Source organism: Anomaloglossus baeobatrachus, chromosome 10, assembly GCF_048569485.1.
Source record: "Anomaloglossus baeobatrachus isolate aAnoBae1 chromosome 10, aAnoBae1.hap1, whole genome shotgun sequence".
NCBI lineage: Eukaryota > Metazoa > Chordata > Amphibia > Anura > Aromobatidae > Anomaloglossus > Anomaloglossus baeobatrachus.
The window spans coordinates 49,382,618-49,405,015 of record NC_134362.1 but is presented as its reverse complement, the minus strand read 5'-3'; the positions used below and the strand labels follow the sequence as shown (position 1 = coordinate 49,405,015).

The following is a 22,398-nucleotide window of genomic DNA, read 5'->3' as shown; positions in this document are numbered from 1 at the left end:
GTTATCGAGTATGTCATGCGCTTCCGGGACAAAATGCAGGCCTTGACGCAACTGGTACACGACAATATGGCTCAAGCCCAGGCCGATCAGAAGCGTTGGTACAACCAGAACGCTTGTGAGAGGACCTACCAAGTGGGTCAAAAGGTGTGGGTACTGGTCCCCGTACCACAGGACAAGCTTCAGGCAGCCTGGGAAGGCCCATACCTCGTGTACCAGCAGCTCAACCCTGTAACGTACCTGGTCACCCTGGACCCTGCCCGTGGAAGGCGGAAGCCCTTCCATGTGAACATGATGAAGGCACATCATGAGCGGGAGGCATGTGCGCTCCCCGTGTGCAACCTGCCCGAGGAGGGAGAAGCGGAAACCCTCTTGGATATGCTAGCCCAGGTTAGGGCAGGCGGATCCATTGAGGATGTGGAGGTTGGCCACCAGCTCTTGGAGGACCAACGGTCCCAGCTGTGGGCCACCCTACACCCCTTCCGGGGGTTGTTTACCAACCAGCCCGGAAGGACTGACTTGGCTGTCCATCACGTGGACACTGGGGATCATCCCCCGATCCGGCGTTCAACATATCGGGTCTCCCTGGAGGTGCAGCAACACATGCGCCAGGAGATTGACGAGATGCTGAAGCTGGCGGTGATCCAGGCATCCAACAGCGCTTGGGCCTCGCCTGTAGTCCTCGTCCCTAAGAAGGACCGAACCACTCGGTTCTGCGTGGACTACAGGGGGCTCAATGCGGTCACGGTCGCCGATGCGTACCCAATGCCACGCATCGATGACCTGCTCGATCAGTTGGCCGGGGCTCAGTACCTGACCATCATGGATCTGAGCCGGGGATATTGGCAGATCCCCCTGACTCGCAAGGCCAGGGAACGCTCTGCCTTTATTACCCCATTTGGACTGTACGAGTCCACGGTGATGCCATTCGGGATGAGGAATGCCCCTGCCACTTTCCAGCGGATGGTCAACACCCTGCTCAAGGGACTTGAAGGGTACGCGGCCGCGTACCTGGATGACATTGCCGTCTTCAGTCCCACCTGGGAGGACCACCTAGAGCATCTAGCACAGGTGCTCAGGCGGATCCACCGGGCAGGTTTGACCATCAAGCCGGGAAAGTGTCAGCTGGCCATGAGCGAGGTCCAGTACCTCGGTCACCGGGTAGGTGGGAGAACACTGAAGCCCGAGCCTGAGAAAGTGGAAGCCATCGCATCCTGGCCCACCCCCAGGACCAAGAAGCAGGTGATGTCCTTCTTGGGGACCGCTGGGTACTATAGGAGGTTTGTTCCATGCTATAGTAGCCTGGCAAAGCCCTTGACGGACCTCACCAAGAAGAAGCTGCCCTCTGCAGTCGATTGGACAATGGACTGCGAGACAGCCTTCCGGGCCCTAAAGGACGCCCTGTCCAGCCCGCCCGTGCTACAGGCAGCCGACTTCACGCGGCCGTTTGTAGTACAGACCGACGCCAGTGACTTCGGCCTCGGTGCGGTGCTCAGCCAGGTGGACTCTGCGAGCCAAGAGCACCCAGTCTTGTACCTGAGCAGGAAGCTGTTACCAAGGGAAGTTGCCTATTCCACGATGGAGAAGGAGTGCCTGGCCATAGTGTGGGCCCTGCAGCGTCTGCAACCCTATCTATACGGGCGCCACTTCATCGTGGAGACGGACCACAATCCCCTCAGCTGGTTGCACACCGTCTCTCGGACGAATGGGCGATTGTTGCGATGGAGCCTTGCGCTCCAGCAATACAACTTCACCATTCGCCACAAAAGGGGCCGTGACCACGGTAACGCAGACGGGCTGTCCCGACAAGGAGAGGTCGCGGACGGGCGCACGGGGGAACACCGGAGTGTGCTGCCCCCTAGCGCCCTCAAAAGGGGGGAGGTGTGAGGCAAATCCCGGGATATGAAGATGAATTATGACTCCAGTCATAATCCCTCATCACTCCCTGGCAGTGCCCCCTCCCTTCTTGTTCTCAGTGTTCCACTTACACCTCCATGGCCATGTCCTGTGATATGGAGATGAGGTGGTGTGGGAACAATGGACACAGGATGACTCCCTGCCGTCACCCTGTAGTAGGAGCTGCTATCTAATTAGCAAGGCTCTGGAAGTAGCCAGACAGAACGACTCCAGTAAAAAATGGTTCATATCTCGCAAGCCATATTTCCGATAAATATGGCAACCATAAAAATGGTGTCTCCGCATGCGGACGATGCCGGCACACCCTTTTTATGGGAGCAGGACATTGGGAAATGCCCCAGGCGTGATATCAGCCAATGGGGAACTGGCAGACAGGTCATGAGTCCCCTCGTTCTGTAGCTAAATTCATAACTGTCACAATGAGAGCATTGGCGTCCGCCTACGACGCTCCCAGGCAAAGTTATGGCCCATATTCCATGTTGTGGATTGTCCATAACTCCAGCCAGGGGTGGAGCAGTGCTCCCTCTGAGGTCACTAAGGTAGGAGGGGACCTGGATCTGCCCAGGTTGATAACCCTACTTCGGCCATTTTCCAGTGTTCTTTCGCTGGGGGTCACGTGTAGGAAACATCTGTGGGAGTTCCTGGAAACCTGGTCTACAGCGCCCCCCTGTGGCCAGACGCAACAAGGTAACTGCTGGAACTGTGTATGCCTGTTTGTAACCCATGCTTTGATTGTAACTGTACTCTGACATAACTGTATATTCTGTAGATTCCCTATTGTATATATTGTAGTTCTAGTGTGCTTTAGGCTGATTAAATTATATAATTAATCTTGGGCTGTTCTGTTATCTCGATCTTGAATCCCACGTCTGTGTGTTCGGCTAATAGTTACCGTAAATCGGTTGGTGGCAGCGAATTGTGACAAGGATTATTGTGGGGAGGCCAGTGAGATTCGGGGAGATTTTATATATTCCGCCCGCGGAGGTCGGGGGAATATATACCCTACTCTCACCGGGGACCCTTCAATAATCGGCATAAGTAGTATAGCGGCCTCCTGGCTTATGGTCGGGCAATTCCATAATTGGCCTGACTATAAGAGGGGCGCTAGAGAGCGCGTCACGTGCTCTGTCTGTCGGTCGAGGAGGTATAAAGGAGGGGTGACCCCCACTTGTTACCCCCCGATTGTGACGTACTGGTAGCCAGCGCGGGGGGATTTCTGAGTGACCCCCCCGGCAGGGGGTGTCCCCCTCAACTCCCCTCTCCAGGCCCGTGGCAGAACCAAGACGGTGCCACCAGTGCAACCTACCTGGACACTTCAAGGCCATGTGCCCTCAGCGTCCCAAGGCCCCGGCTCCGTCCCCGTCCCAAGGGCCGCCCAAGGTGTATTGTGTGGGTGGGGGTGGTGGTAGGTCCCTGGACAGCTTCCAACCTGTCACCGTCGGCCGGTCTGTGACCATAGGACTGCGAGACAGCGCCTCGGAGGTGACTCTGGGGCGGCCTGAGATGGTGTCCCCCCAAGACTTGATCCCTGGAAAAACCCTCGCTGTCTCCGGGATTGGAGGCACTGACCCGGCGCTGCCTGTTGCTGACATTTATGTGGACTGGGGCGCAGGGCGAGGGGTGAGGGAGGTGGGGGTAACTGATCGGATCCCTGCAAACGTGCTACTTGGGACAGATTTGGGGCAGATAACCTCCCAGTTTGGGCCCCAACCAAGGGCTGAACCTTCAGCCAGTACTGACATGCCTCCGGACAATGTTAATGTGTTATCTATGAATGATGTAAGGGAGGAGGGAGTGAACTCTGATATTTCTGCTTGCATAGACACCATAGACACACACACAGCTGCAGCTGTGACAGGGGAGGGGGTCAGAGAAAGGTGTGACAATGCCTCTACAAGTAACCAGCCTGTGAGCTGGGATCTGTTGCCCTCTGCAGGGATAAGCAGAGAGCAGGGTGCTGCAGGGGGAGGACCAGTGTGTGGGGTGGGGGCTACCACAGCAAATGTGGGGTCCCCAGAGATTTCACAGCGGGGTTCTGTTGCTGCAGGAGGGGAACAGGCAGGTGAGATTGGGGCCGGTCCAGGAGCGGAAGTGCTCCCAGGTAAGATCTCGGTGCATGGTTCCCCCACAACCGGGGTGTCAGGAAGCCAGGTAGGTCTGCCTGAACCAGCGACTTGGTCAGGAACGGAGGAGGAGCAGGCACGACCCACGGTCGCAGCGGCTGTGGCCGCTGTCACCCGCAGTGGGAGTGCTGGAAGCCAAGGGGCCTCCCGGAGGTCCGATAGCTCTTCCCCTTCTGACCAAGTGGCAGCCGAGTCAGGTGGAGGCCAGGACACAGGTCCCGGGGTACTGACTGAAGATGTGACAGTCTCGTCGATTCTGGCCACATCTAGTCAGGGGTTTCAGGCAGCGTTAGAAGCTGACGACAGCCTGAAAGCTCTTAAGGAGCAGGCGGCACAGCCTCCCTCGGACTCGGACCCGGAGCGAGTGGTCTGGGACCAAGGACGGCTGTACCGGGCCACGGTCCAGCAGGGTTCACCGGAGGCGTGGCCCAGGGACCGACAGTTGGTGGTACCCTATCCGTTCCGGACGGAGTTGTTGCGGATCGCACATGAGATTCCGATGGCCGGACACCTAGGGATCGCTAAGACCAAGGCCAGGTTAAACCAGCATTTCTACTGGCCAAAAATGGGGGCCGATGTGGCTGCCTACTGCCGTTCGTGTGAAACCTGTCAGAGAGTGGGGAAGGCGGGGCCACGCCCCAAAGCCCCACTGGTATCTCTGCCAATCATCGATGAGCCTTTCAGGAGGGTGGCTGTGGATCTGGTCGGCCCGCTGGCCATCCCCAGCAGCTCCGGGAAACGCTTCATACTGACGGTAGTGGACTATGCCACCCGGTACCCAGAAGCAGTGGCCTTGTCGTCCATTCGGGCTGACAAGGTGGCCACCGCATTGCTGGAGATTTTCTCCCGAGTGGGTTTTCCCCAGGAAATGCTCACTGACCGGGGGACCCAATTCATGTCCCAGCTGATGGAGGCCCTCTGTAAGCAAGTCCAGGTGCGACATCTGGTGGCCAGCCCGTACCATCCACAGACTAATGGCCTGTGCGAGCGGTTCAATGGCACCTTAAAGCAGATGCTTAAGATGTTGGTCGACTCCCATGGGCGTGACTGGGAGCGGTATCTCCCACACCTGTTATTTGCTTACCGGGAGGTTCCACAGGCCTCAACAGGATTCTCACCGTTTGAGCTCCTGTACGGGCGACGTGTGCGGGGCCCCCTGGCTCTGGTGAAAGAGGCTTGGGAAGGGGATTTGGCCACCCCTGGAGTGTCGGTTATCGAGTATGTCATGCGCTTCCGGGACAAAATGCAGGCCTTGACGCAACTGGTACACGACAATATGGCTCAAGCCCAGGCCGATCAGAAGCGTTGGTACGACCAGAACGCTTGTGAGAGGACCTACCAAGTGGGTCAAAAGGTGTGGGTACTGGTCCCCGTACCACAGGACAAGCTTCAGGCAGCCTGGGAAGGCCCATACCTCGTGTACCAGCAGCTCAACCCTGTAACGTACCTGGTCACCCTGGACCCTGCCCGTGGAAGGCGGAAGCCCTTCCATGTGAACATGATGAAGGCACATCATGAGCGGGAGGCATGTGCGCTCCCCGTGTGCAACCTGCCCGAGGAGGGAGAAGCGGAAACCCTCTTGGATATGCTAGCCCAGGTTAGGGCAGGCGGATCCATTGAGGATGTGGAGGTTGGCCACCAGCTCTTGGAGGACCAACGGTCCCAGCTGTGGGCCACCCTACACCCCTTCCGGGGGTTGTTTACCAACCAGCCCGGAAGGACTGACTTGGCTGTCCATCACGTGGACACTGGGGATCATCCCCCGATCCGGCGTTCAGCATATCGGGTCTCCCTGGAGGTGCAGCAACACATGCGCCAGGAGATTGACGAGATGCTGAAGCTGGGGGTGATCCAGGCATCCAACAGCGCTTGGGCCTCGCCTGTAGTCCTCGTCCCTAAGAAGGACCGAACCACTCGGTTCTGCGTGGACTACAGGGGGCTCAATGCGGTCACGGTCGCCGATGCGTACCCAATGCCACGCATCGATGACCTGCTCGATCAGTTGGCCGGGGCTCAGTACCTGACCATCATGGATCTGAGCCGGGGATATTGGCAGATCCCCCTGACTCGCAAGGCCAGGGAACGCTCTGCCTTTATTACCCCATTTGGACTGTACGAGTCCACGGTGATGCCATTCGGGATGAGGAATGCCCCTGCCACTTTCCAGCGGATGGTCAACACCCTGCTCAAGGGACTTGAAGGGTACGCGGCCGCGTACCTGGATGACATTGCCGTCTTCAGTCCCACCTGGGAGGACCACCTAGAGCATCTAGCACAGGTGCTCAGGCGGATCCACCGGGCAGGTTTGACCATCAAGCCGGGAAAGTGTCAGCTGGCCATGAGCGAGGTCCAGTACCTCGGTCACCGGGTAGGTGGGAGAACACTGAAGCCCGAGCCTGAGAAAGTGGAAGCCATCGCATCCTGGCCCACCCCCAGGACCAAGAAGCAGGTGATGTCCTTCTTGGGGACCGCTGGGTACTATAGGAGGTTTGTTCCATGCTATAGTAGCCTGGCAAAGCCCTTGACGGACCTCACCAAGAAGAAGCTGCCCTCTGCAGTCGATTGGACAATGGACTGCGAGACAGCCTTCCGGGCCCTAAAGGACGCCCTGTCCAGCCCGCCCGTGCTACAGGCAGCCGACTTCACGCGGCCGTTTGTAGTACAGACCGACGCCAGTGACTTCGGCCTCGGTGCGGTGCTCAGCCAGGTGGACTCTGCGAGCCAAGAGCACCCAGTCTTGTACCTGAGCAGGAAGCTGTTACCAAGGGAAGTTGCCTATTCCACGATGGAGAAGGAGTGCCTGGCCATAGTGTGGGCCCTGCAGCGTCTGCAACCCTATCTATACGGGCGCCACTTCATCGTGGAGACGGACCACAATCCCCTCAGCTGGTTGCACACCGTCTCTGGGACGAATGGGCGATTGTTGCGATGGAGCCTTGCGCTCCAGCAATACAACTTCACCATTCGCCACAAAAGGGGCCGTGACCACGGTAACGCAGACGGGCTGTCCCGACAAGGAGAGGTCGCGGACGGGCGCACGGGGGAACACCGGAGTGTGCTGCCCCCTAGCGCCCTCAAAAGGGGGGAGGTGTGAGGCAAATCCCGGGATATGAAGATGAATTATGACTCCAGTCATAATCCCTCATCACTCCCTGGCAGTGCCCCCTCCCTTCTTGTTCTCAGTGTTCCACTTACACCTCCATGGCCATGTCCTGTGATATGGAGATGAGGTGGTGTGGGAACAATGGACACAGGATGACTCCCTGCCGTCACCCTGTAGTAGGAGCTGCTAGCTAGTTAGCAAGGCTATGGAAATAGCCAGACAGAACGACTCCAGTAAAAAATGGTTCATATCTCGCAAGCCATATTTCCGATAAATATGGCAACCATAAAAATGGTGTCTCCGCATGCAGACGATGCCGGCACACCCTTTTTATGGGAGCAGGACATTGGGAAATGCCCCAGGCGTGATATCAGCCAATGGGGAACTGGCAGACAGGTCATGAGTCCCCTCGTTCTGTAGCTAAATTCATAACTGTCACAATGAGAGCATTGGCGTCCGCCTACGACGCTCCCAGGCAAAGTTATGGCCCATATTCCATGTTGGGATATTGTCCATAACTCAAGCCAGGGGTGGAGCAGTGTTCCCTGTGAGGTCACGAAGGTAGGAGGGGACCTGGATCTGCCCAGGTTGATAACCCTACTTCGGCCACTTTCCAGTGTTCTTTCGCTGGGGGTCACGTGCAGGAAACATCTGCGGGAGTTCCTGGAAACCTGGTCTACAGCGCCCCCCTGTGGCCAGACGCACAAGGTAACTGATTGAACTGTGTATGCCTGTTTGTAAACCATGCTTTATCTGTAACTGTACTCTGACATATGTATATTCTGTAGATTCCCTATTGTATATATTGTAGTTTCTAGTGTGGCTTTAGGCTGATTAAATTATATAATTAATCTTGGGCTGTTCTGTTATCTCGATCTTGAATCCCACGTCTGTGTGTTCGGCTAATAGTTACCGTAAATCGGTTGGTGGCAGCGAGTTGTGCCAAGGATTATTGTGGGGAGGCCAGTGAGATTCGGGGAGATTTTATATATTCCGCCCGCGGAGGTCGGGGGAATATATACCTTACTCTCACCGGGGACCCTTCAATAATCGGCATAAGTAGTATAGCGGCCTCCTTGCTTATTGTCGGGCAATTCCATAATTGGCCTGACTATAAGAGGGGCGCTAGAGAGCGCGTCACGTGCTCTGTCTGTCGGTCGGGAGGTATAAAGGAGGGGTGACCCCCACTTGTTACCCCCCGATTGTGACGTACTGGTAGCCAGCGCGGGGGATTTCTGAGTGACCCCCCCGGTGGTTTGTGACATATTGGTGGCAGCGGTGGGTACCCCCCTTCATTTGAGTGGCCGCACGACCCCCGGGTCCGGATGCCTCTCGAGCCACCGCAGATCCGGATCCAAGCAGCCTGGCTACTGACACGGGGGCAGCACACCTCAAATTCCTGGCGTCACAAACCGGATACGAGCAGGATCCACTTACCTATGTGACGTGCGCCTTAGAAGTCGAACCCACGTGACAAGATCCCGTTTCCCGCCAATTCCGCCATTTTCCGCCATCTTTTGGCTCCAAAACGCCGTCTTCCCCGAGAAAGCGCGCGAAGCCGAAGCCCCGCCCTTCGTCCTAAAAGTGAGGCCGGAACCGGAAGTTCCCAGAGGGCCACAGCATTGAGAAGAGTGCTGAGTGAAAACCGAGGGGGCGTGACGGCATGTAGCAGCGGAAGAGAAGCAGGGATGCCAGGACTCTGCCATAACGTTCCTGAACAGCGCAGAGGCAAGATGGCGGAGCGGAGCTGGTCACCAGAACGTGCTGTTCCTGGGACCGCGACCTGGATTGAGGAAGAGACGGAGCAGCTGTGCAGGAGAATGCAGACCCAATTCCTGTTTATACTAGACCACTGGAGGGAAGAGATGAGGAGCCTGGCGATGGCGGTGCGAGCCCGTGAGATTGAGATCCCACGTGCAGAAAGGGTAAGCGGTTACCCAGTCCCTACTGATTGCCCTAATCCGGCCGATGCGGCTGAGGGATCTGGACCGCCCCCGCTCCTGGCGAGCACTCCGCCACCACCAACCCCGTCCTCGGTGCACTCCGAGCTGCCTGCTCCCACCACGGCAGCGGAAACTTCAGCTCCTGTATATGAAGCTACAGCTGCAGAACCCCCGGTTCCATCCCTTGACTCGGTCACGACAGCGGTCACCCTGACACCGACCAGACCCGGCCGCATCACCGGGTCCGTCCTTAGAGGCTGAGCACCTGGACTCTGCAACCCCAGCTGCGGAGCAGTCGGTACATCTACCCAATGTAGTGGAGGTGGAGCCTGAAGAGCTGCCGGTTCCACCGCCGCGCGACATCCCAACAGCTGTTGGGGCCGCAAGAGTGCACCTAAAGCCAGAGCCAGCTAGGAAGCTGAGGCCGGACGCTGACAACCCCTACTGGGAATGACACCACCAGAAGTTACAGATGAGAGAGTGAGTGAAGGAGAGAGGAGGTCAGGAGCCAAGCTCCTTGGAAGTAACTAGGTGGCAGACAGTGGTCTGGGCCTAGTAGGAGCTGGACCCCCGATCGCAGGGGATCGTGACATGGGGCACGGAACTGTCGAGGAGGACAGCCGGCGGCCTTGTACCATCACTAGGCGGGGACCAGGACACGATGGGTTACGTGGACCCTAGGTCAGGGAGTAGCTTCAGACAACCTGACAATTTACCCGACGAGAACAGAGCCTTCAAGATCCGCTCTCCACCCGCTCCAAAATCGGGGTACTAGCGCTACGAGGGGGATAGGACTTTCCACTAAAACAGTCCAGAAAATCACAAGCGTGAACCCTGAGAGCAAGCTCCCACAGTTAGCCACACTGAGGAGCAGGACCCGACTAGTTTTATGCTACCGGGGACAACCAAGAAGTGAACTCAGTGCCAGGAGGAAGGTCACATATCACCAGGCAACACCATCGGGGACGGGACCCAAACTAGCTCCCCTCAGCATCAGCGGTGTCCAGAACTTTGGTTTACCCAGTTGTCGGTGTCAGCTTTATGGACTGTGTGAGTACGAAAGTGTCCCACTTGGCTCCCCACGGCACTCCCCTACCACCATTACCGAGTCCCGGGGCATTCCCCCTACCCATGGAAGGTACTAAGGGGTGTTTTACACGTTGCGACATCGCTACTGATATATCGTCGGGGTCACGTCGTTAGTGACGCACATCCGGCGCCGGTAGCGACATCGCAACGTGTAAATCCTAGGTGCGACCACGAACGAGCACAGAAGCGTACAATATCACTGATCTGTGTAACGTCGTTCATTTCCATAATGTCGCTTCGACCGCAGGTACGATGTTGTTTGTCGTTCCTGCAGCACCACACATCGCTGTGTGTGAAGCCGCAGGAGCTACAAACATCTTACCTGCATCCACCGGCAATGCGGAAGGAAGGAGGTGGGTGGGATGTTACGTCCCGCTCATCTCCGCCCCTCCGCTTCTATTGGTCGGCCGCTTAGTGACATCGCGGTGATGTCGCGGTGACGCCGAATGCACCTCCCCCTTGAAGTCACCGCGACGTCGCCAACCAGGTATGTGCGTGTGAAGCTGCCGTAGAGATAATGTTCGCTACGGCAGCGATCACCACATATCGCATGTGCGACGGGGGCGGGTACTATCGTGCTTGACATCGCTAGCAATCGCTAGCGATGTCGCAGCATGTAAAGTACCCCTAACACCTGGCTGCCCCTTTCATCACTCCGGGTACTCCTAGCTGCAGCGGTGGTACTCCTAATTACCACATACCACAGGTGGCATCACGAACTCTAAATATACAATCCCCTGTAAATACCCCCTTCATTTGAGTGGCAGCACGACCCCCGGGTCCGGACAACCCACGAGCCACGAGTCACTCAGGCTACCCGCGACTAGCTGGAGTCCTCCACCTGAGACCACAACTCACCTGTGACTTTTTTGCAGATCGCTCAACTCAATTTTGTCTCTTGGGCGACTCGCTGTCACAGTTGGAGGATCCAGCGGTGGCCGCGAGTAACCTGAGTGACGTCATCGCTGATTGCGCGGCTCACCTCAGTTGCTGTGTGGAGCTGACTGAGAGCGGTCATGTTATGTGGCCGATCCTGTCACCTTCATGTAGCAGAGCTGAGAGCGTCGAGGGACCTCCATGGATTACGCCGGACCTGGATGGGTTTTTGTGGCTTAATAAAGTGGTGAAAGAGGTTGTTTTGGCTTTGTGTATTATTCCAAATAAAGGATTTTTTGGATGTGTGTGTTTTTTACTTTAACTTAAAGGTTAATCATTGAAGGTATCTCGGGGAGACATGATTAACCCCTTATTACCTCGATTGCCACCACACCAGAGCAGTTCGGGATGAGCTGGGTAGAGTCCTGAAAATGTTGCATCTAAAGGATGCGGCAATTCTGGGCGGCTGCTGGCTGATATTGTTAGGCTGGGTAACTCCCCATAACGTGGAGCCCCCCATCCTGAGAATACCAGCCTTCAGCCGTGTGGCTTTACCCTGGCTGGTATCAAAATTGGGGGGGGACCGCACGCTGTTTTTTTTAATAATTTATTTATTTATTGTACTGCACGATATAGACCCGCCCACCGGCGGCTGTGATTGGTTGCAGTGAGACAGCTGTCACTCAGCGTGGGGGCAGGTCTGACTGCAACCAATCATAGGCGCCGGTGGGGAAGCAGTGAATACGAGATTGAATAATGAGCGGCCGGCATTTTCAAAAAAATAAAAGCCGCCGGAGGTTTTTCATAGCTGTGCAGCGCCGCACCCGTGATCGGGGATCGGTGAGTATGCGAGAGGGGGAGAGACCGACCGACGGACAGAGAGAGGGACAGACAGAGCGACCATCTGCCAGCGAAAAATACCGACCGACAGAGGGAGATTGACCGACATTGTATCCAGAATTCACCAAAAAAACGCACATGGACAGTACGGGTAGAACACGGACATGCAACGTGTCACATACGTGCAGACACGGACCCATTGACTTTAGCGGGTCACACACGGGTTACACGGACACACGTTCCATGTGGTTTTACGTGTGTGTGCCTGTTACCATAGGGTAACATTGGTGAATGTGTCTCTGTGCTGCCGGTACGTGCAAAAACATACCAAACACGTACCGGCGGCACGGATGTGTGTCGGAGGCCTTAGGAACTTAACCGTCTAAGACCCCTCCTAAGGGCTAAACCTTTCCTTAACCCCAAGTGCCCCTGACATAGGATGCGGCCAAGTTACCCAACCCAGCATCCTAATCAACAGCTTTCAACACAGGTATGTGTGTGTATGTACGGTATGTGTGTGTATGTATGTATGTATATGTGTGTGTGTGTGTGTGTGTGTGTGTGTGTGTGTGTGTGTGTGTGTATGTGTGTCCGTCCACTAAAGGAATCTACACCATCGCATTTACAATCATGACATTTTTCACAGACACCTCATGTGACTCAGGGAGCATTATAGACTATGTTCTGAGGGGAAAATTTAACCCCACACTTTACATTTATTTTCCAAAAAACCTGCTTACATTAAAGTGTATGGAGCTGGGAGCTACAGGTCATTAATAGGAGCTGTGATTGGTTGCTATAGGATCAAAGGAGATTCATGGTATAAGAGCTTATGTGTGAGGTAATATGATGTCGGTAGAGACAGACAGAGACACAGACAAAGACAGAGACACACAAAGAGATAGAGACAGACACAGAGACACACACACAAAGACACACACAGAGACAGAGACATACACTGAGACACACAGAGACCGATACTGAGACACAGACCGAGAGGGAGAGTGAGAAAGTGGGAAAGAGACATAGACATTTAGTTACTATGCCAGGCAATGCCGGGTACTACAGCTATACATATAATGGAGTCCTACCAGACCTCAGCACTAGGTGGTGCCGGCCTGCACTGCTTGAACTCTGCCACATCGCAAGCAGCAACAACACTCACTAAATACTTAGCATCAAGTATGACATTACATTAAAACACTATGGTCAGTGTCTTCAGGGGAGAGCCTCCATACACCGACCACCTTCTTACAGGCTTCTAAGCTATGGGCGCTACGCCCCTGCGGGCTCTATGTTGCTGTTGACGTCGGCTGGCCAGGACTGGATGACGACTCATTTCCACAAGGAGACACCAGTTCGTTTTGTAACAACAGTATTTTACTTACGCTAGGTTCACATTTTCATCAATTTGTATCGGTCACAATCCGCGGCTCTGGTAAACAACGGAATCCATTTGGCGGATTCCGTTGTTCCCATAGACTTGTATGAGCGGCGAATTGTTACTGATGATGCTGCCTTGCATCCTCTGCCTGACTGATCAGTAGTGGAACGACTGACCGCCAGGCGGAAGGAATGCAGCTTGTAACGTTTTTTGAGCAGCGCAATCCTTAGGATTTCGCTGCGCATGCTCTCTCTGGCTCCCTGCACACGTAACCAAGGTAAATATCGGGTAACCAAGCAGAGTCCTTTGCTTAGTTACCCGATATTTACCCTGGCTACATGTGCAGGGAGCCGACACTTCCCCGCTCGGCTCCGCCCCCTCCTGCATTCGGCATGTACACACACACATACACACACACTCACCTGTCCCCAGTCATGCAGTCCCCGGTACTGACGTCCTCAGCGCCACATTAGCTCCACCCACCTCGCACTCCGCCGCCCGCACACATGGCCTCGCTCGGCTCCACCCACCTCGCACTCCACCGCCAGCACACATGGCCCCACTTGGCTCCACCCACCTCGCACTCCGCACACATTACCCCGCACGGCTCCACCCACCTCGCACTCCGCTGCCCGCACACATTCTCGGCGGCCGACTGCTGTGAGTGATCAGCTGATCGCTCTCATTAGCCAGCCACCGGCCATTAGCCAGCCATCTGTTCGCTCTCAAAAGCTGGCCGGCTATTGTGAACGATCAGCTGATCAATCTCTCTTTTATAACGGAGTCCGACAATGAATTCTATTCTTGTCATCCGTTGTACAACGCATCAGTCACAAGCGTCAATCAACACATGTGACCGATGCAAAACAACGGAAATGTGAACCTAGCCTTAAGGGTTCAATAACAACTTATACCACAAGACAAAAAAAGAAAAGAAAAATGATAAATCGAGGCTAAAGTCCCCAACCTAATGTTTAAGTATGTTGTCTCTGAAATATTTCAGCACTTTTCAGTAAAGCATACCCGGCTCCACAGACACAGCTGTTTTCTGATTCATTCTACCCGTGGTTTGTGGTTTGGGTAGTCAGACAGGAGACATACAGTTCTGTAAAAATAATGGCCTATCCTTAGGATAGACCATCAATATTAGAAACAAGGGGGTCCGATTCTCCATAGCATTGAAAGGACTGTTGCACTTTGGCAAGTAAGTGCCATGCTTACCTCATGTGCAGGGCATTGCAGCTTAGTTATCCATGGTTACATCCATGAGCAACTAACTAAATGTCACTATATGAGTGGTTGTAGCCATGGACATCTAAACTGTAATGCCCTGCACATGAGGTAAGTAGCAACTAGCTAACTATCACTATATCAGTGGTTGTAGCCATTGATACCTAAGCTGCAATGTCCTGCACATGAGGTAAGTAGCAACTAGCTAACTATCACTATATGAGTGGTTGTAGCCATGGACATCTAAGCTGTAATGCCCTGCACATGAGGTAAGTAGCAACTAGCTAACTATCACTATATCAGTGGTTGTAGCCATTGATACCTAAGCTGCAATGTCCTGCACATGAGGTAAGTAGCAACTAGCTAACTATCACTATATGAGTGGTTGTAGCCATGGATAACTAAGCTGCAATGCCCTGCACATGAGGTAAGTGACTAGAACTATACTACATTTCTAATTGGAGGGATTTGCTAATATTATTATCATTACACTTAATACATATTGAGATAGGGTCTTGGAGATGGGTATAACTCTTTAATTTATGTAAATTTGTTATTCTTATTCTTTTATTTTTACTGATCATTTTACTATTTTCCTAATCCTCAGATCCGAACCTTTGAGCAGTCTCGAGCCTTTGACTGCGGACCACCATCTCCTATGAAGGATCCCCTGAGAGAGTACCTGCAACTGACCACAGGATGCGCTCTGCACTACATCATGAGTTTTATGTAAGATTAGCGGCCGTGATGTTTTTATTTTTAGCGTAAAATACAAAAAATGGAACATATAGATTTCAGTGTAAATCTGGCGCAGGCGCTACATATTGCACTGCACTATTATTAATCATACTGTCTCTCCATTAGTGACTCCCGTCCTTATCATGGAAACGTCGATCTGCATGGCCTGAAAATGAGACTGCGATCTTATTACCAGGTAATGTGATTAATGCAAAAAATAAACATGAAAAAGAGTAGTAAGTTTATGCCATATTCAGACTTCTGCTTTATTGCCCCCCAAAAAATATGGACATTTTTCATCAGTGTGCCGGATCCGATTTTCATCCATTTTTGGCCCACGTTTACATTTTTACCTTCGGTGTAGCATCCGGTTTTCCCATTAGCAAAAAAACAAAAACAAGCTTTTCTCACCCATGTATTGTCTATTTTTTTTAATGATGCATTGATTTTAATGGGCAAGTTTGATCCATGATTTAGATAATAAAAACATGTTTATTTTCAGTGATTTTGTCCATAATAAAATACGGACCTGTGAGGAGCCTGATAGGTTATTTTGGGCAACGTTCTATCCATGGAAACATTAATAGAACATATATGCGAAAAATGGACACCTGAATAATTAATATTATTTCTTTTTAAAGCGTCATTGATATACAAGATATATATGTATAAATTACAGTGAATAAACTAACAACTGGTACAGAGGGGCGAGGAACCTGGCTTCATGGGCTTAAAATCCACAGGCTATGAGGGATGTAGGTCAGGAGGTTACAGAAGATCCGGTGGCCGTGAGGTGGTCATTGCAGGTTGTAGACCTTCCCGTAAAAATGAGTTTTCAGGTTACATCTGAAGGTTCCAAATGTGGGAGACAATGGGAAGTGTTGAGGCATAGAATTCCATAGGATGGGGGATTATCGGGGAAAATGTTGGAGGCTATTGGAGGAGAGAAGGAGGTCTTTTGAGAACCGGAGATTACGCATGGGGACTTGTCTTTCAAATTAGTTGAAAGATGTATATAGGAGACAGATTATGGATGGCCTTGTAAGTCATTGCTAGTAGCCTGAACTAGCTTTGTTTGAGAATTGAAGCCAATGAAGGGATTGACAAAGACGGAGGAGTAACGGGAGACGAGGTGGATTAATCGGCCAGAAAAAATAAATATGAACTGGAGACCGACAAGAGTGTTAGGCTATGTGCGCACGTTGCGTACTAGCCCTGCAGAAATTTCTGCAGCGATCTGAAGAGCACACGTGCGCTTCAAATCGCTGCAGAAAAAAAATAAAAAGCCGATTCCATGCGCTCTGCCTGCAGCTCCTGCCATAGACAGAGCAGGAGCTGCCGGCAAAGCGCACGGAAGAAGTGACATGTCACTTCTTGAACGCAGCGCTTCGGGCAGCAGCCGAAGCGCTGCGCTCTAAGACGCCACGTGCGCACGGCCCTGCACAATCTCCATAGATTATGCAGGGGACGCAGGACGCATGCAGTTACGCTGCGCTACAAAGCGCAGCGTAACTGCATGAATTACGCACACATGCGCACATAGCCTTAGTCGGGATACAACAAAGGAGGATATTGCAGTAATCAAGGCAGGAGATGATGAGGGCATACACTACCATTTTAGTAGATTTGGGCTTCAGTAAAGGATGGATTCTGGAAATATTTTTAAGTTGAAGGCCGCAAGAGGTGGATGTGTGGTGTGAAGGACAGGGCAGAGTCAAGGATTAAGGCCCTGTCACACATAGAGATAAATCTGCGGCAGATCTGTGGTTGCAGTGAAATTGTGGACAATCAGTGCCAGGTTTGTGGCTGTGTACAAATGGAACAATATGTCCATATTCTGTCTCTTCCTGATAGCAATGAATCCAACCGCTCTAATTATCAGTCCCTTAGATAACTGTATGGTTTTACTCACTCTACCGGCTTCCACAGATAGTTCAACTCAGCCCAACGATGACTTGTAGGAAGACAAGGAGAAACGCTGTAGTTTTCTTCTAGAATCTTGTATTAAATTCAAAGTAAAGGCAGGTGAAAAGGAATAATCTGTACAGGGTTTTAGACATGTCTCTTCGGCAATGGTTCCTCTAGACTAAACTGAAGGAGAAGGGAGGAGCATTCTATACAGAAGCCAACTAAGGGAGGTACATAGGGACAAACGTCATACAGTCTAATCTACCTAGTAACAATAAGGAATTTCCTGATAGGAGGAAAAATATGCAATGCAAGAATTATATACAACAGGTTGTTCCCATTCATGGGACACAACAGTCCATGATTTCACTGCAACCACAGATGTGCCAAAGATTTATCTCTGTGTGTAACGGGGCCTTTACACTGAGGCAGTGGACATGTGATACGGGTGAAAATGTGGTGTCAATTATAGTGATATACAGATCAGGTAGGGGGCTTGAGTCAGATGGAGTTTGGTTTTATCCAGATTGATGAGAAAAAGGAGAACATGGCCAATAGACACTCCAGGATTCTGGACAACATCGAGGTGACAACCTTGAAAGATGGTCTGGCTCACTGCCAGGTGCTCAGGAAAACAGCGTCAATAATCAAAAAAGATCCCGGCACACGTATGAAAATAGGAAACAATTGAGGGATGCTGTAATATTATTTATTTCCAAAATTTCAATATAACGTTTCGGCTATTGCCTTCATCAAAATAGAGGCTATTTGGTATGTGCAATCGATTAAGATTGTTCCTGATATGAGATATTGCAATGACTGTCCTGGAAAATTTTGAGGATAAGTGTGGCAATATCCAGGAGGATAGGGGATGTAATACCGCTAAGTGGGAAACTGTGTCCAGGGTGATCACCCTGGACACAGTTTCCCACTTAGCGGTATTACATCCCCTATCCTCCTGGATATTGCCACACTTATCCTCAAAATTTTCCAGGACAGTCATTGCAATATCTCATATCAGGAACAATCTTAATCGATTGCACATACCAAATAGCCTCTATTTTGATGAAGGCAATAGCCGAAACGTTATATTGAAATTTTGGAAATAAATAATATTACAGCATCCCTCAATTGTTTCCTATTTTCATACGTGTGCCGGGATCTTTTTTGATTAACATCGAGGTGACGTCTGGGCTAGAGAGGTAGTTCAGAGTGTCATCAGCATATAGGTGGTACTGGAAGCCATGGAACTGGATGAGTTTTCCAAGGCCAAAGGTATAGATGGAGAAGAGTAAGAGTCCCAGGACAGAGACTTGAAGGACACAAACAGAGAGAGGATGAGATGAGGAGGTAGTGTGGGAATTGGAGATGCTAAATGGGCAGTTTGTGAGGTATGAGGAGATCCAGGATAGAGCAAGGTCTTTGATGCCAAGGGAAGAGGCAGAGGCATAACTGCAATAGTGCAGGGGTTCTAATCGCACCCGGGCCTGGAGCTTAGGGGGCCACCAAACGTCCATTTGGCCTAGAGAAAAAGATGAATACTATTAAAGATTTGCAGTAATTGGGGGCCATATTGGAGCTTTTTCATCGGGGCTCATGAGCCTTAACTTTACAATACTGAGAAGAGGATTTGTAATAACAGGTTCTAGTCAACTTTGTCGAAGGCAGAAGATGGATCTAGGAGGAGAAGTAAAGAATATTGGCTGCTAGCTGTAGGGCAGTATCAGTAGAGTGGTGGGAAAGAAAGCTGGATTGTAGGTTGTCGAATAGTGAGTTGGATAAATGGAGGGAGGAACATTCAACGTTGACTTGCTGTTTCGAGGAGTTTTGAAGTGAAAGGGCATAGCAATATGGGGCAATAACTGGATGTAGAGGTTGGGTGAAGGACTTACGAGAGAAGGTGACTGGTGGTTCCTGTTTGCATGCACTGTGGCTTTCATTGGTATTAGAGCCCCGCGGCTTGCACCATTATGCTGCTTCTCACTGATGCTTTCTCACGGGGGCACTTTGGGCAATAGCTAACTAACGTATTACCATCTGTTCTAGGATGAACTGCAGCAATTGATCCTGATGTCTCTCCCAGACACACATCTCATCTCTCAGGACCCAGCCTCAGGTTAGCTACCATCCCACCAATGCCAGGAGCATGGCTAATACCACCACCAATTCCCGGTAGGGTGTGAATACTTATACAGTATATAACCTCTGCTTACTTAGATGCCTCCCTGCAAGAAATGGCGAAGATGATATCACTGATGCTTGGAGCTGCTGTTCAGGTAACAAAAGGGGCATATTGACGAGGTTTGTTACACCTGTTTTCATGTCCCCACCGGAGTCTGCTCCTGCAACTTCTGCTCCGATCGCCAGGCGACGCCGTGTTCCCACCATGGATAGTGCTGGTGATGGGAGAGGAGACGGTGCCCGTGGCTCTGCTGAGCACAGGCTCCGCTCATCCACTAGGCTGGGTTTCCCTGGAACCTGCAGTACCACTGGCTGACTGTAGGTGGCGTGTGTCTTCCAGCTGAAGTTGCCAACATTCACCTGCAGCCAATGGGAAGACACCACACCCTTCTTATTCCCCTCCTGTCACATGACCACTGCCAGAGATAGTTCTGTACTCCTGGCTCATGTGCTCTTTGTATTGTGATTCCTGTGCGCTGACCTTTGCTTGTTTTTTGACTACCCTCCTGCCTGTTGTTTTTGTACCTTGCTGCCAGTTCCGGATTTGACCTCTTCTTTGTTCCTCACTACGCCCTCGCCTGCCGATTCTGTCCCTGTTTTGCATTTCCTGGTTTTTGACCCTGCCTGACGACCACGGACTACAGCCTACCACAGGTGGTGATCTCTGGGGCTCTGTGCAATTCCAAATCCCTGTATAGGAGTTAAAGGGTTGCAGAGTTCTTGGGGTCCTGCTTTGTGAGCGGCTTTTCTCTAGGCTCCCCTTACAGCCAGTCTGAGTCTGTGGCTCCAGGCAGATGTGACACCTGTGTTCTGACATACTGTGAACCAAAATTCAGATACAATGGGGTTTTTTTGATCATTTACTAATGTTTCACTTAAAAAATAACTCCACTTGTCATTTTATTTTTCACTTGAGAAAGTGTGTGACTAAATGGAATTGTGATTTGAGACGAATTTATTATTGGCGAATACGATTAATGGTCCAAATGGTCCAAGAAATCAACTACAAAAGGGCATAAGTAAGAGGAAAATATACAATTAGCAAGATACCACAAGTCTACTACACAGGAGGCATCACCGGGATACATTTGGCGCATATTCAGACTGGCCAGACTAACAATTGGACTGAATTAGCAAAATCAGAGCAAAATTAATGCATACTGCACATTATGTCCCATTGTTCAATGTAACCTATGGGTATGTGCACACAATGTCTACATTGAAGTACTACAACCACCAGTAAGTCTGGATCAAACCCCCTCTCTAGACCAATATAAAAAAAGTATCGCAGGCACTAATGTAAGTGTCCAGGCAGCATATATAGGAGGGGAGCGAATGTGATTGGCTCCACAGCAGCATGTGATCAAATGAGACTAAAAAGAAGACTAGAGGAAATTAACTCTTGCTGGAGGGTGAACCTGTGCTTGGGCTCCCCAACAGCATGTGATCAAAGGAGACTAAATAGCAGACTAGAGGAAATTAACTCTTGCTTGGAGGGTGAACCTGCAGGAAAGCACCTTATGAAATGTCATTTTTTTTTTCCTGTAGCAATATTTTTAGTGTTTCTTTTTTGGTCATCTGATGTTTTTGACCAACAACTTTTTTTAAGCGTTTTTGTGGTCTTTTTTCTTTAGTGTTTTTGTGGTGTCTTTTATACTTGCTTTCCAAACTTTTTTTTTCTTTATCTCTAGTCAACAAGGAAGAAAACTCTAGTAGGTTTCTAACCAACAACGCTGACAAACTGCTCAAATGGATGCCCGAGCATCTATTGATTTCTATTGTAAAGTATAGCGCATCTTCACAGGGAAAAAATGCCTGAAGAATTGTCAGGTCTCTTCTTTTAACCACTTGGTGTCTTTGGAAATCTGAAGTGGCTAAAAAATGCTCAAAAGTCTGGACATATGAACGAGTCTTTTTTTTTTAAACATAAAAATGCGCATGTTCCCACTGTTGAGTGTTTTCTGGGCAATTTCCAGGCAGATTTTGGAGACGTAGTGCGCACACATCCTAAGGCTACATTCTCAGGATGAGTATTTGGTGAGTTTTTGATGTTGCACAAAAATGTGCGTATTTTACATAGCTTTTCTTCTGCCAACACTTTGGTTTTTTAGCAGAAAAATCTAAATGTGTGCACATACTCCTAGTCAGTGAAAGTTCCTGGTATTTGTGTCACACGGTGTTTGGCTCTAAACTGGTCGAGCGTTGTGGTGGCATCTGACTCTGTTCCCACTGCAGAGACTGACACTCCTCTCTATGCCTCCTTTAGTGCTTCTGAGTTGCACAGACATGCTCGGGCGTCGACCAGCTATGTGCTCATTAGTGATCGGGCTTGCAGGAGTTAATTTCTGCTAGCCTGCTGGTTACTTCTTGGACCATAAGTTGTAGGAGACCTATCACAGTCACTCCCCGCCTTTTTAAGATGGAGGAGCCTGTGTTCCCATGCCGACTATAGCATCAGCTACACCGGTGTGTGTGTGTTGTTGTATGCCAGTCCTGCTGGTGATTGTATTGCATTGTGCGTGGAGTTGTTGTGGAGTTCTCATGTCGGCTTGATGTTTCCTCCCTGCTCTTTTTTTCCTCCTTATCACTGTTTTTTTAATACCTCTTTGTGCTAGCTCTGTGATCGAGTTTTGGTTTCCCTGTGTGTCCTTATCTGTGTGTTCTACCACTCCTGTCCTGGCCCTCCCCTGTTGTGAGATAGAGAGGATATTAGATCAGCACTGTACAAGAGCAGGGCAAGGAAGGTGGCCCAGACGTCATCACCATCAGACGTATATCTGGGATCCACCACTAACCTGAGGGCCAGTTTAGGAGCCCCGATTATCCCATCACACCCCGTGATAATTTGGCTTTGAGAAAACCTTATTGATACAGTCATGTGCAGATTACACGTGTTTTGTATGTGTGGACTTTCCACATTTAATGTAATTCTATGGGGAAAATCTGAACATAATAGAGAAATTGATATGTTGCGGTTTTCAAACACGCACCACAGCATAAAAACCCCCACAGTGGACATGAAATTTCCATAAATCCCATCCACTTTGGTTTTACTATAACTGTAAGACA

At 51.0% G+C, this 22,398-nt stretch overlaps 1 protein-coding gene across 1 annotated transcript in view; it reads left to right on the top strand.

Moving 5' to 3' along the window:
- LOC142255149 (uncharacterized) overlaps nt 1–22,398 on the top strand; it is a 72,397-nt gene that overhangs the window by 24,922 nt on the left and 25,077 nt on the right. The window contains exons 2-5 of the mRNA XM_075326616.1: nt 15,110–15,231; nt 15,367–15,436; nt 19,195–19,264; nt 19,366–19,424. Of these exons, the coding sequence (XP_075182731.1) occupies nt 15,110–15,231; nt 15,367–15,436; nt 19,195–19,264; nt 19,366–19,424 (321 nt within the window). The remainder of the gene's footprint in view (nt 1–15,109; nt 15,232–15,366; nt 15,437–19,194; nt 19,265–19,365; nt 19,425–22,398) is intronic.